Raw genomic sequence first — 14,256 nt, 5'->3', positions numbered from 1 at the left:
CCACATTCGTTGCGTTTTGCTGCGGTGTGATGCGTTGCATGCCCCCAAATTGTACCTATAGTATACAGGGTGGTATATAGATGGTACTGTATGTGGAGAACAGCAATTGTTGTGCTCCGCAGGACAAGGGTTTTAAGATATGCTACAGCCAAGGACATAATTACTGTAGTATGGTCATAAGTCAATAACATTTGAAGTGTTTTGTTTTGTTACATTGTGTTTTTTCTATTGTTCTCATCAGCTGGTTACTGAGAGACCCAAACATGCGGGTTCGCACCACGTACCAACCCTACATGGAGGCAGTGGAGAGGTTCTTTGATGCCCTCCTACCCATCATCAAACCATTCCAGGTACATGTATCATAACAATGGGATGTTTGTTGGCATTTTTATTTGCATTGACAGATTTGTATGGGGCCCAATAATACATGTTGATCACTTTAAGATAAACACTAAAATTTGTATGTCAAAATAGATCACTGTAAAAGGTCAGATTTATATGGTATTTCTGGTGTTTTCGTTTTGCAGTATAAAGAAGGTGGACCCATCATTGCTGTGCAGGTGGAAAACGAGTATGGTTCCTACGCTAGGGACGACAAATATCTGACCGCTGTCAAACAGGTAGGACAGAATCAATAGAGACTTGACAAGTTCTGGAGTAATTGTTAACAAACCCGTTCTTGGTACCGAACACTTCACATATAGTTGTAACCAGACCTGTCCTTGGTACTGAACACTTCACATACAAGTACTTGTATAGAGACCTGTCCTTGGTACTAAACATGCAACACAGTTGCAACCAGACCTGTCCTTGGTACTCAACACTTCACATAGTTGTATACAGATATATCCTTGGTACTGAACACTTCACATAGTTGTAACCAGAGGTGTCCTTGGTACTGAACACTTTACATAGTTGTATACAGACCTGTCCTTGGTACTGAACACTTCACATAGTCATAACTAGACCTGTCCTTGGTACTCAACACTTTAATAGTCGTGTACAGACCTGTCCTTGTTACTGAACACTTTACATAGTTGTAATTAGACCTTTCCTTGGTACTGAACACTTTAATAGTTGTGTACAGACCTGTCCTTGGTACTCAACCTTTCACATAATAATAAACAGACCTGTCCTTGGTACTGAACACTTCACATAGTTGTAAACAGACATGTCCTTGGTGCTGAACACTTCACATAATTGTAAACAGACCTGTCCTTGGTACTGAACACTTCATATACATGTAGCTGTAAACAGACCTGGTACTGATTACTTTACATAGCTATAAACAGACATGCCCTTGGTACTGAACACTTCACATAGCTGTAAACAGACATGTCCTTGGTGCTGAACACTTCACATAATTGTAAACAGACCTGTCCCTGGTACTGAACACTTCACATAGTTGTAAACAGATCTGTTCTTGGTACTGAGCACTTCACATAGCGAAAAATAGACATGTCCTTGTTACTGAACACTTAACATAGTTAACATAGTTGTGTACAGTCCTGTCCTTGTTACTGAACTCTTCACATAGTTGTAATTAGACCTTTCCTTGGTACTGAAACCTCACATAGTTATGAACAATACCTGTCATTGGCACTCAACACTTCATATAGCTGTAAACAGACCTGTTCTTGGTATTGAACACTTCATATAGCTGTAAACAGACCTGTCCTTGGTACTGAACACTTCACATAGTTGTAAACAGACATGTCCTTGGCACTGAACACTTCACATAGTTGTAAACAGACATGTCCTTGTTACTGAACTCTTCACATAGTTGTAATTAGACCTTTCCTTGGTACTGAAATCTCACATAGATATGAAAAATACCTGTCCTTGGTACTGAACACTTCATATACATGTAGCTGTAAACAGACCTGCTCTTGGTACTGATTACTTTACATAGCTATAAACAGACATGTCCTTGGTACTGAACACTTCTCATAGTTGTAAAAAGACTTGTTCATGGTACTGGAACGCTTCACATAGTTGTAAAGAAATCCGTCCTTGGTATTGAACACTTCACATAGCTGTAAACAGATCTGTCCTTGGCACTGAACACTTTACATAGTTCTAAACAGAACCACACTTAATTATGGAAAGTGTATAATTTATAGTTTATAATCCAGGTCAGTTCATCTTCTGAGAGGTGACACCAGGTTCACAAGTCCCTCTACATAGCTAAGAAATGTAATACAATACAGTTCCAGATCACTGTTCTTTCCTTGCTTATCTATGAAATGTTATAGGCCATCCAAAACAGAGGCATTGAGGAGCTACTACTGACTTCTGATGGAGGTGACATTGGAAGATTGGAGAGGGGTTGCATCCCAGGGGGTAGGAAATATAAGCAACTTTACTAACTTACCATTCTCTCTCATATGTATAATATTATGTATTATGTACATGTACATGTACATGCATGTTTTCACCTTTTATGTCTCATTTTATGTATCAATCTTGGATACCCACCGTATAGCGCTGGTATCCAAGGCAGCCTATGATAGGTACACAAAATACAAACTTTATAGGTCAATATATATGATAACTACAATCCTTTTTTACAATTGCTTTTATGAAATCCTCTTAAAATTTCATTGAAAAAGCTACTTCCATAATGATAATATTATCCATTCTGATTAACTAATATAATAAGTAATTATTCACAAACTTTGAAAGCAAGATAAAAACCCTTAGTCCAAGCAAGTCTGTAAAGTTGTCCATCAGTTACCTACTTTTTGTTTAGAACAAAGTAAGCCCAAATTTAAGCCCAAATTCTGCAATTCTGTAACTACTTATCAATCACAAACATGCATGTACATGTAGATGTACACAACTAAATTTACTTACAATAAGAAGTATACTAACCATCCCATACATGTAAACACTCTTGCAGTTTTCAGCTTGACTGGTGATGGTGGCACCTTGGTGAAGGCTCAAACACTAAATTATTCTGCTTCTAGCTCATTTATTCTGTTTGCCCATAGGCTATGGAAAGTAGAGGCATTTGTGAACTTCTGTTCACCTCTGACAATGATTGGGGCTTCAACAAAGGCCGCATCCCTGGTGGTAAGAATTCGATTTTGGCTGATGGTTTCTGCTTGATTTCTCTCTTTTTAGATCAGGCCACACCAAGTAAATTTTATGGATGACGTCCTTTGGAGACCCTAAATCTAATGCGAGAGGGCAAAAAAAACAACAAGAAGGGCCCTAAAAAACAAGAGGCCTAGATCAGAAAAATACTAAGAGACGACAAATGTTAGGACACAAATTGAATCAGGTGACACAGTGTAACAAGCAAGAAGTCTTTTATTCATCATCAAAACAGCAATAAATCAGGTGGAACAGCAGTTGTCGTCCTGTCCTGTTTTCGTGTTACGGGTTTCACGTCAATCTGACGATTTGTGGCACTGTTGTGACACTTTGGTCATAGTTACAGGAAGCGGAATTTCTTGGGGTTTTTTTTCTAGGAACAGGCCAAAATCAATGCACGCGTGGACGTCATCCATAAAATTTACTTGGTGTGGCCTCACTAGAAATCTGCAGTTTAGGCCACACCAATTTAATTTCTTGGTTCTCGAATTCGCCTCTTCGTGTGTTTCTGATTTGAAAAAAAATTCTTGTTCTGAATCAACTCAAATATGCTCATATTATGCCCCCAACAGTTGAGGACAGTCCTTTTCTTCCTAGTTGTTACAGTTTTTCTGTCTATCAATGTAGTGGTTTGATTAAAAGTTCAAAATTCATTGTTAAAATATTAATGGAGTATTTTGTGTTGACTTGGTGGCTCCTATCGTAGCATTTGAGGCTATAATAGGATGCCTAGACCTGTTTTTATTTTTATTTTTTCGCCCTCATTCGCTTCATATTTTTTCTGAAAAAATCTGAGAACCAACAAATTAAATTGGTATGGCCTTATTTTCTTAATTGCTTTCTGGGCCCTTTCTTGTCTTAAAATGAGTTGTCAGGAAGCAAAGTCTTTTAATTTTTGCTTCTTTCCATTTCAACAAAAGTCACGGTTGACAATGCAAACATCATCTAACAGCAAACTGCTCAGGAAAGGTGACTTGATTATATCTTCTTTAATTTAGTGATATTAACCATTTCTGCAATAATTTTTTTAATGACAGTCAATCTTCCAAGAAAATAGTGAGAAAAGGAACTAATTGTACAAATCATTACTGTAATAACTGTTTAATGCGACCGTGAAACATGTAATGTGTTTATGATAATCCATGGCCAGATACAATAACAACTAGAAATTTTAAAGTAACATTTGCAAAGCAAATGCATCATGTTTACCTTCGGATATGGTCTGATCTGTTAATGCTTACTCAAACACATTCACATACATGTACATGTATATGGTGACAGGAGCCTAAATGCCTACTATGAAATTGCAACATTGTATGTAACCCTACACCAGTTACTATGGTGACAGACGTCAACAAAAGAGGCCATTGGCCAGGTCAGAGGTTAGTGTTTGGAACAGAAGTAGAAGAAGAGGAAGAAGAAATGGAGCAAAAACAATATGTTTTCCTTCGGTAAACATAATGATTGCAGGTGTAATTGTTCAGTATTTGGCCAGATATATTCATTCATTACTTGGTTCTCAGATATTCAAGGTAAAAATATAGGAAGCAGGAGACATAACAAAAGCAGAGGGCTGGTACATGTAGAAAAACTTAATCACATGTAATTCAACTAATGTATTCTCACACCATTTAAAGTGCATCAAGGCATAAACTTAGCGCTCGTGCTTTGTTTTCAATTTTCAATTTTCTTTGTTTTTTCCAGTATATAAAAATAATAATTATAATATCAAATATTTTTAGAAACATCTGAGAACCAACAAATTCAAATGTATGGCCTGAGTGTAACGAATATGACAAATAGGAATTTCCTCTTTGATGTTGTTTTCGTTGCTTACCTTTACCTTTTGTTGTTTATAAAACTAAATTTTCTTTTTTCTGTCTTTTATCAAAACAGTGCTGATGACAGCAAACTTCAACTTCAATCCCAAAAAACAGCTGGGTGCTCTCAAAAAGATCCAGGTAACAATGCATTTCTTGAAATGTTTAATATTGACATGTACCTAATTAATATACAGCCTCTCATTATGTGACATTGACTTACATAATATCATATATAATATGCTACCAGGTCACATACATATATATCTTCCACTCTGATAGAAAATTTACTGGTTTCTCCTGAAGTGCCAGATACAGCGTAATGACATGCTCAACAGTACATTACATTATTGTGTTTGCTTGCTGAATGATAGTAAATGTAAATTTGTTAATAAATGTATGATAAATAATAAATAAATAAGAATAGAATTTTAAGTTCTGATATTAGTGATTCTCCAGGATTTGTTCTTATTCTTTTTTGTGATTTATATTACTTAAGTCCTGATACTATTTGTTAAACTTTGTGTACAGAAACTGGTGCTGCAAAGGCTGAATAAACCACTCTCTAATTTCTGTCTCTCTGTCTGTCTCTCAGTCTGTCTATCTGTCTCTCTCTCTCTCTTTCTCTCTCTCTGTTTCTGTCTCTCTGTCTTTCTCTCTCTTACAACGTATATGGTTGTCTTTTAATCTGGTTCAAATTATCCTCATGCGCCTTTAATCCTCTACATGTGTGTCCAGCCCAATCGTCCCATGATGGTGATGGAGTTTTGGTCAGGCTGGTTTGACCACTGGGGCAGAGACCACCACAAACTACATGTGGAAAGTAAGTCTAACTATAATTCATGCAAACAATAATAATTATGTCACTGAGTAAAAAGACTCTGTCTTACACGACCAAGTCTTTTATTCAGCGGACGTTTTGGAAGCCATAATCTCGTAACTTTCCTCAGGGCAATTCTGACTGGTTCACATTGCACTGCAGCACAGGTATTGCTGCTATAGATGCATTCCCAAAAGTAAAATACAATGTATTTAGTACATATTTACACATACATTGTATACTTGCACATTTGGGAATGCATCTATTTTCAGTCTAAACTTTTTCATATTCTTTTATTCATTAACATGAAGTTGTTGCTGATTCAGTCTAATATTATGCATCTTTTCACTGGCTCCCTTACTAGAGGTGGTGATAACTTTGAGCATTAATCACTAACAAATATGACAGCAAATACATTTTATGTAAACATCATGTTTTATTCCTCAGAGTTTGAGCAGTTGTTAGGAGACATTCTGAGGCTACGATCTTCTGTCAACTTCTACATGTTCCACGGAGGCACCAACTTTGGATTCATGAACGGAGCCAACTACATCAACGGGTACAAACCAGATGTCACCAGTTACGGTTAGTGATGTCAAAAAAATTATAAACTACATTTTATTGTTACCTATTGGGAATTGAACTACTTCGAGGGTCCACATCAATCTCACACCTACAAAACTGTAATGTTTTTCATGTAGTCCAAAACTTCATTTACCGTACGGGTAGATTCTCGTAATTGATAAATCATGAACTTGTCTTGTTTGTGTTTATCTTGGTTTTATCCACTTTGTAATTATGCTTGTATCTTGTCTATGTGTTTTATACTCATTGTATGTTTTGAGTAGAAGGTGTCATATAAGCAAATTTTGCTTTTTGCCTCATACTCAATAAATATATGTGAATAAATAAAAAAAAATAAATTGAACTTGAAAAATTAATATTTTATTTTTGCTGTCATTTCTACACTGCAAACCATTAAAACTGAAAGAATTTTCAAAAACCTCCTTTTTCCTTCTATAACAAATTTAATAAAAAATAAAATGAATATATATATATAAGAAATATACAGTATTTAAAAATTTCTATTTCAGACTATGATGCTCCACTGTCAGAAGCAGGAGATCCAACCCCAAAGTACCACAAAACAAGGGAACTCCTGCAGACACTGGCAATGGAGGGAGCAGGTAGGATAGTTGAGATTTGATGCAATTTCTTACACTTTTCATCCATGTTTAGTAGCATATTTTATTTTGTAGGAAATTGTGACATTTTCCTCAAATTTTCAAGGCAAAATAGGAAGTATTTTATTTTGTTTTATACTATATAATATAGATAAGGCCACACCAATTTAATTTCTTGGTTAACAGATTTTTTTCTAGAAAAATGATGGAGCGGGCGGGCGAAAAAAAATTAAAAATAAAAACAGGCCTAAGCATCCTCTTATGACCCAAAATGGTACGATAGGAGCCATGAAGTCAACACACCAGGCTGGTTCAAAATTTAAACAATGAATTTTGAACTTTAAATTTTTAACTTTTAACTTCACTGCATTGAAAGATGGAATAACTGTAACAACTAGAAAGAAAAGGACTGTTTTCAACTATTCAGGGCAAAATATGAGCATTTTGCAGTTGATTCTAAATTTTGATTTTTTTTGCAAAATCAGAAAAAAATGAAGCGGGCAAATCCGTTAACCAAGAAATTGAATTGGTGTGGCCTAACTAAAGGAAATTGTGGATAACTTTTTAAAAAATCTTTACAGTTCCAAGTGAGTTGCCTGATGTTCCACCAGCTACAGAGAAAAGCAGCTATGGTTAGTGACTTACTTACTTGACTTCATCCTCTTCGCCCATCCTAGAGCACAGGGCTTCAGTGAACGCTCTCCACCTCCCTAGGTCTCTTGCGATCGTCTTAACCTCGTGCCATGAGGTGTTGGCTGCTGTTAGGTCCTTCCTGACACCTCTCTTCCAGGACAGCCGCGGTCTTCCCCTCTTCCTTGTCCCTTGGGGTTCCATTCAAGGGCAGTTCTAGTGATGGATTCTGGGGGTTTCCTTAGTGTATGACCAATCCATCTCCATTTACGTCTTCTGATGGTCATCTCCACTATTACTCGTTTTTGGCCTGCAATCTCCAGAAGGTCTTGGTTACTGACCTTCCTAGGCCACCAGATCCCGAGTATGTAGCGGAGTCTCGCGTTGATGAACGTCTGATGTTTCTTGATGTTTGCTTGTGTCAGTCCCCACGTCTCACAGCCATACAACAGGATGGACTTTACGTGTGACTCGAAGATTCACAGTTTAGTTTTAAGAGAGATGTTCCTAGCTATGGTTAGTAGAATCAGATAAACTGGCATCTCTAATAACATAGAAGAATCTTTTTCCTCTTCCAAAACTATATAATTACATAATTATAGTAAATTGTTCATTCACCTCTGAGTCTACTTTGTTTTGATACCATGATTTCAGGTCCATTTCCTGTTGAAAAATACATCACATTTGAAGATGCCTTAAAGGTGCTGGGGGAGGTAAGTGTATTAAATTGTTATGCAGCTCTAGTTTGGTTTGGTTTGTTACAATCACTAGTCTTCCTGGAGTCCACTCAAATATTACATAATACAACAACGGAATGTAATAAAATTTTGTAGAAAAAGATTTCTAACATAAACTGTACTCTCCTATAGTGATTACAATCATGCATGTAATTTTCTATTCTTGCATAGCTCATATGCAAGCTCATACAGATTTGCTCTAGCCACTTTTTGCACTAGGTACTGAATTTGAACATACTCTTTTAACCAAAAATATAGCTAAATTGACAATATCAATTTTTTTTATCATGTAAATGGAGGTGTCGTGTGGTTGAGTGCTCGACTCAGAATCAAGAGGTCCCGGGTTTGAGTCATGACATGCCACCCATCTTGTGTCCTTGGGAAAGGCACAACTTTCTTCACTTATATTTTATAACTCAAGTGAAAATAAGTACATGCACATGTATATTAGTCTGTCTTGTATTTGTTTCTATGTGTGGGACATAACACCAGCATCAGCTGCATTTGTTCCACATATATTGTTATAATAATATTGTTACAAATAATACAATTTCAATACATCAAATCACATACATGTAACGTTACATGATGTCATTTGTTCCATAGCCAATCAGTAGTGAGACAGCGATGATCAAATCCAATCCAATCATGTTCTATAGCCAATCAGGAGTGAGAAGGTGATGTCCATGGAGATGCTCCCCATCAACAATGACAACGGGCAGTCGTATGGCTACATCCTGTACAGGCACAAACTTACCCACACACCGGCCACAGAGTCTGTCACTCTCAAGTGTGATGTCAGGGACAGAGCACAGGTCAGCTTACAGCTTACAGCTTTCTGATAAACCAGGAAATATAAAAATATACAATTTGAACCATGTTTAAAGTTAAAACTTTTTGTCCAACACAAAAAAAGTTCTCTTACCTAGCACTTTCGACCAGTAACTCTGGTCTTCCTCAGTAGATTGACCCAGTGAGACTTGTCACGTGACTTCTTTGAAGTGTGACGTCAACACCTGGCCAAAGGTATCTGGTAGATGAAGTCAGCCCCCATTGCGGTTCAATAAAGAGTGATGGGCCCTGATGTACATGTATATGACTTCCTTTACCTCTCTTAAAATTTAGTCTTGTTCAGTGTCCAAAATCCTTACAGTGTCAAGTGACACAATTTAAACCAGTTGATCTTATAATAGTCAATGTCAACTTCCTATAGCAAGCCAGCAAATGGCTGAACATATTGTGCATACGTTGACAGGGTTTTTCTCTTGAAGGTTAAGCTTTCAACCCCTACAATCACCCCAAAGTGAAGTTTGCACATTAAGATGAGATGCATACAAAATACCTAATAGTAGTAGTATGTCCTACTTGGCTAATTATATAAGAATATCTTGAGATTGTACAAAATCGCCATACGTTTTGCACACAGCAAAGACAAAGCTATAAAACAAAGGCATAGGGTTGGCTATAAAGCTAGTATGGGCCTGTGTCTGGATAAACCTGCATGACTTGTTTTAAAAATGAAATTATAGTTTTTCGTCTTTCTACCCCTGCAGATATTTGTGAATGGTAAGGAGTCAGGCATGCTGAACTGGAGAGTTGGAGAGATCACTTTGTCAGGGTTCAAGGTAAAGTCTTCAGTTTCAGTTTATTTATTTCACCAGCAGTAATACTCATAACAACCTGTTTTTCAGGCAATGCTGGGTATACAAAGGACGATTAACAACAAAAGTATGCAATGTTACGATATCACATATGATACAGAATGACATAACAGAAAAATCAAACAAAACAATACAAAATAAACACACTCTTACTAGTCCTTAACCTCCTTATTTTTTGTAGTAGCCATGGAAATATGCTTTTGTAGTACTGTACTATAAGAAAGTTTGTATTTGAAACAACTCTGTAGCAGAAAAAATGCATATTCATGGTGTCATGTATTTGTGGTGGGAAGGCAATAAATACTAGAACAAAACTGACTATCTGTGTTTTTTGGTTGACCGCGTAATATTAATGCACTTATTCTTTACTTCATAACGTTTGACCAGAATCTGAGTGTATAATATTTTGTAAACTCTCTTAAACAGGCATTGAATAGTTTTATTAGGTTGGTAAGTCACTGAGTAAAGAGATTCTTTCTACACAACCAAGTATTCAGCAGACATTTTGGTGACCCTGTGATTATGAACCAGTCAGAATTGCCCTGAGAAAGGTGACAGATGGTCATCGAAACGTCACAAGACTTGGTTGTGTAGAAAGAGTCTCTTGACTCTCTAAAGCAGGATTCTGTTATATTTCAATCAGGAGAACGACATTCTGGACATCCTAGTAGAGAACCAGGGCAGGGTAAACTTTGCCCAGACCATGGACGGAGTCAAGAAGTTTTTGTTGGAGAGTGTGACTGGAGTGAACAGGGGGGATGCACTGTTGGACCAAAGGAAAGGTACAAAATTCTGTGTATTCAATGACATATAAAAGTAAAAAAAGGATCACAAAAGTCTCATTTTCTGTCATCGATTTTTCTGCTTCTATAGAAGCCAGTAAAGAATATTTAACTTGTGGTAATAAAAGAAGTGATTCAAATATTGTTCAGAAAGATATGGGTTTTTTGTTTTGCTGTTTCCTATTGCATGCAGCTATTATACTATATATGTAGTGCTTTTAATGGATTTTCTTTCTTTATGGCAATGTTTCAATGTATCCTTTGAGACCTGGATCTCAAAAAAAGGTCTCCTGTGCTCTATGCAGAGCATAGGGTTTGGTGCCCATGTCCATTTGCATGGATCTCAATGAAATATGATATTTTTCTTGACTTACATGTATGTTACACATCAAATAATAATAAAAAAAAATTTTATTATACTTAATATTATTGTACTAAGTTTTTGGTCACAACAAATTACTGACTATTGACACATTCTATATTCAAGCATTTTGCAGTTTGATTCATTGCATTTTCTATGCTTATACATGTGATGTATTCTTTTTGTTTTACACAGGACTTGTAGGAGAGGTACTGCTGAACACTGACCCACTAGAGACCTGGGAAATCTTCCCTCTGGAGCTCAAGCCAGAATTCCAAACAAGGTACAAAATGTAGGCCTGCACATGTACCAGATAGGCCTGTTCAATAAAAATGTTCTTCAAACCAATGGCCAGCTTTGCTTGCACATCCACAAACTGCTGGAACATTAGAACATTATTACTTGTGTCAGAACATAGGGGTTTTCCAATTAAATCAACATATAGAATTTAATGGTATCCAATGCAATTTCAGGGCAGCAAAACAAACAAAAAAAATATTCTGGATTAGGAAATCTGTCTGATGTTTTAGCACATTTTTTAAGAGTTGGAGTGTTTGGAATAGTCCAGAGACAAGCTACATGAGGCGTTTTATTAAGTTGATAGCTAGAACCATACATGTAATGATACAAAACATTTCCGTCAGGCTCAGCACATTTTTGCTGCAAAAATATCAGTATGCTATGGGATAGGATTCATTTGATACTACGTTAAAAATTGACTAAATTTGCAAGACTTAGTCCAGTTTTGCTTCCAGCAAAAAAAGTCTATGTGTCATGTATGTTAACAAGGTTGATGGAGTCAACCGAAAATTTGGGGTAAGTCCCAATTCTTTGTACTTGGTGTTGGAAGTTAAAGCTTAGTGACTGTCTTTATTTCATAATGACTTGTACCAACACAGATGAACTTTCATGCTATGTATTTTTTCAGGTTAGTGGAGTCACCAGACTGGAAGGAACTGACTGATGCAGCAGAAATACCCTTCCCATCATTCCATCTGATCAACTTCTCCATCCCTGAAGACCCCAAGGACACATTTCTGGACATGAAGAAGGTGAGAAAGGCTAGTTTTGCAATTTTTCAGAATTTTTTTCAGAATTTTTTTTCAGAAATTTTTTTCAGAAAATTTTCTGTAATTTTTCAGAAACTTGTCAGGAATTCTTATTAGACATAAGAAAAATGGTTCATTTTTATAATGGTCTAAAAGCATTAAGGGAAAGGGGATGAAGTCTGCCATCCCTAAATGCATGGATTTTGATCTTATGCACAAATATGTTAAATGCTACTTAAGTATGTAAGTATTAAACATCATCCAAAATTAATTTAAATGTGTGTTATGTTACAGTGATACAATCTTTTGAATGTATATGTACAGTTATTTTTCATTATTGCACATACATGTAATACTGAAGCTTTAATTAGTGCCTGTTAAAGCTGTATATACACTTGTTTGCAGGGATGGGGGAAGGGTGTGGCCATCTTGAATGGTTTTAATCTGGGGAGGTACTGGCACATCGGACCTCAGGAGACACTATATGTCCCTGCACCATTCCTCAAGCAAGGAGACAATCAGGTAAGTTTGCATTATTACTGCATTATTATGTGAATCTTTAAATGTTGTAGTATGGATCCCAAAACATTGCTACCTGGCGTGTGTGCAACTTTACATGTAATTGCTTCAGGACTTGACTGTGGAAACCTCCCTAACATTATAGAAACCTATATGCTTGAAAAGCCATATCAAAGCAGTATCAAATTACATAGATTTCAAAAAGATTTTTTCATGATACAACATTCAGTAATCCAGTATAGCGTTTACCACTAAAGCATTTACAGTATACAAAATTGACCACTTTCATATTGTGAGTAAACTATACATATGTATGTACTGTAAAGAAAGTTCGTCAGTAATTTGGTAGTATAGTATATATGACTTGTCTAAAGTTAAAACGTTTGTTCCAGCACAAGGATTGTTTTTAGCTGGAGCTTTCAACTAGTCACTCTGGTCTTCCTCAGTAGACTGGCCCAGTGAAGCTTGTCACGTGGCTTCTCTGAAGTGTGAGGTCAACACTGGGTCAAATGTATTGGGTCAAAACAATGCCAGCTCCTGTCACAGTCGGTACATCACATCCACATATTGTTTAAAGTTAAAACTTTTGGTCCAACACAAAAATTCTCTCACCTAGAGCTTTCGACCAGAATTTTTGTGTTGGACCAAAAGTTTTAACTTTAAACATGTAACTACCAACACAGATGAACTATCATGATAGATTCACATATTATATGTGTGTATTGCTAATATTTCTGTCCCCCTCCCACAGCTCCTGTTGTTTGAGCAGCATGTCCCTTACAAGGAAGTGTTCTTCACGGACACCCCTCGGCTGGGGAAGGAGAAGGAGGTGTCCTGTGTTCCTCTTTAGAAGTAGAGTAAAGGTCACTATTTCGTGCTGCCCAGAAGGCCCATTCTGAGACACCGTTAACAAGCACAATCCAAACCAACTGAAAGCAGCCTTTTTCTTGGTATGTGTGGATACTACTCAAGTAGTGAACACTCAAGTAGGTGATTTTTGACAGCTCAGTTCTTAGATGTTTTCCATAATTTCAACATGGACTGGAAATAGTGGTCTGTGCCCAGTAATCTTAGACAGTAGGAGCCTGTTTGGATATGGAATTCATCTAGCCTGGATGCCTGCCTTTTTATTTGTAGCACACCTGCTTGATGCTTCCATGCTACCAAAAGACTGGAACCATAAATGGTAATTGATTGTAATGTATGGTACTTGTTTCCAGAAACATATATCTGCATAGGGTGGAGATTTCTGCAGAAATCTGTAGAAATAATCTGATCCCTAGGGCATTATCACTGTTATCTACATGTACATAGTTGTTGTCATCCTCTATGTCACAATATCATGAATATGCAATGTCAAATGTTCAGAGGACAAACTATGCTTTAAAAGTGAGAGGTAGTCTGCAATAAGAGTATCTGCCCGGAATTATAGTGTCCCGCATATTTTGCAGAAGCAAAACAATATTTTAACGAATAAAATTAGTACATATATATTTAATTTATGTTTTGTGAAATATGATGCAATCTTTAAAGTTTCCAACTTGAGGCTACTGGACAAAAAAGCAATCAGTGCATATTGCTTTATTGTGAGTAT

The 14,256-nt window shown here is 36.6% G+C and overlaps 1 protein-coding gene across 1 annotated transcript in view; it reads left to right on the top strand.

Annotated features, from left to right (window-relative positions):
- The window catches only part of LOC109486099 (beta-galactosidase-1-like protein 2), a 17,480-nt gene extending 3,300 nt beyond the window's left edge, over nucleotides 1–14,180 (top strand). Inside the window, exons 3-18 of the mRNA XM_019789783.1 lie at nucleotides 242–350; nucleotides 528–620; nucleotides 2,256–2,343; nucleotides 4,996–5,060; nucleotides 5,658–5,742; nucleotides 6,187–6,324; nucleotides 6,834–6,926; nucleotides 7,505–7,555; nucleotides 8,208–8,266; nucleotides 8,950–9,105; nucleotides 9,844–9,915; nucleotides 10,595–10,733; nucleotides 11,290–11,377; nucleotides 12,023–12,146; nucleotides 12,549–12,665; nucleotides 13,414–14,180. Coding sequence (XP_019645342.1) covers nucleotides 242–350; nucleotides 528–620; nucleotides 2,256–2,343; nucleotides 4,996–5,060; nucleotides 5,658–5,742; nucleotides 6,187–6,324; nucleotides 6,834–6,926; nucleotides 7,505–7,555; nucleotides 8,208–8,266; nucleotides 8,950–9,105; nucleotides 9,844–9,915; nucleotides 10,595–10,733; nucleotides 11,290–11,377; nucleotides 12,023–12,146; nucleotides 12,549–12,665; nucleotides 13,414–13,512 — 1,576 coding nt within the window. The 3' untranslated portion in view covers nucleotides 13,513–14,180. The remainder of the gene's footprint in view (nucleotides 1–241; nucleotides 351–527; nucleotides 621–2,255; nucleotides 2,344–4,995; nucleotides 5,061–5,657; nucleotides 5,743–6,186; nucleotides 6,325–6,833; nucleotides 6,927–7,504; nucleotides 7,556–8,207; nucleotides 8,267–8,949; nucleotides 9,106–9,843; nucleotides 9,916–10,594; nucleotides 10,734–11,289; nucleotides 11,378–12,022; nucleotides 12,147–12,548; nucleotides 12,666–13,413) is intronic.
- Nucleotides 14,181–14,256: the final 76 nt, after the last annotated feature.

This window comes from Branchiostoma belcheri, unplaced genomic scaffold, assembly GCF_001625305.1.
Source record: "Branchiostoma belcheri isolate BF01 breed outbred unplaced genomic scaffold, Haploidv18h27 scaffold8, whole genome shotgun sequence".
NCBI classification, from domain to species: domain Eukaryota; kingdom Metazoa; phylum Chordata; class Leptocardii; order Amphioxiformes; family Branchiostomatidae; genus Branchiostoma; species Branchiostoma belcheri.
Note: the sequence above shows the minus strand (reverse complement) of the source record. Positions and strands in the feature narration are given on the sequence as shown.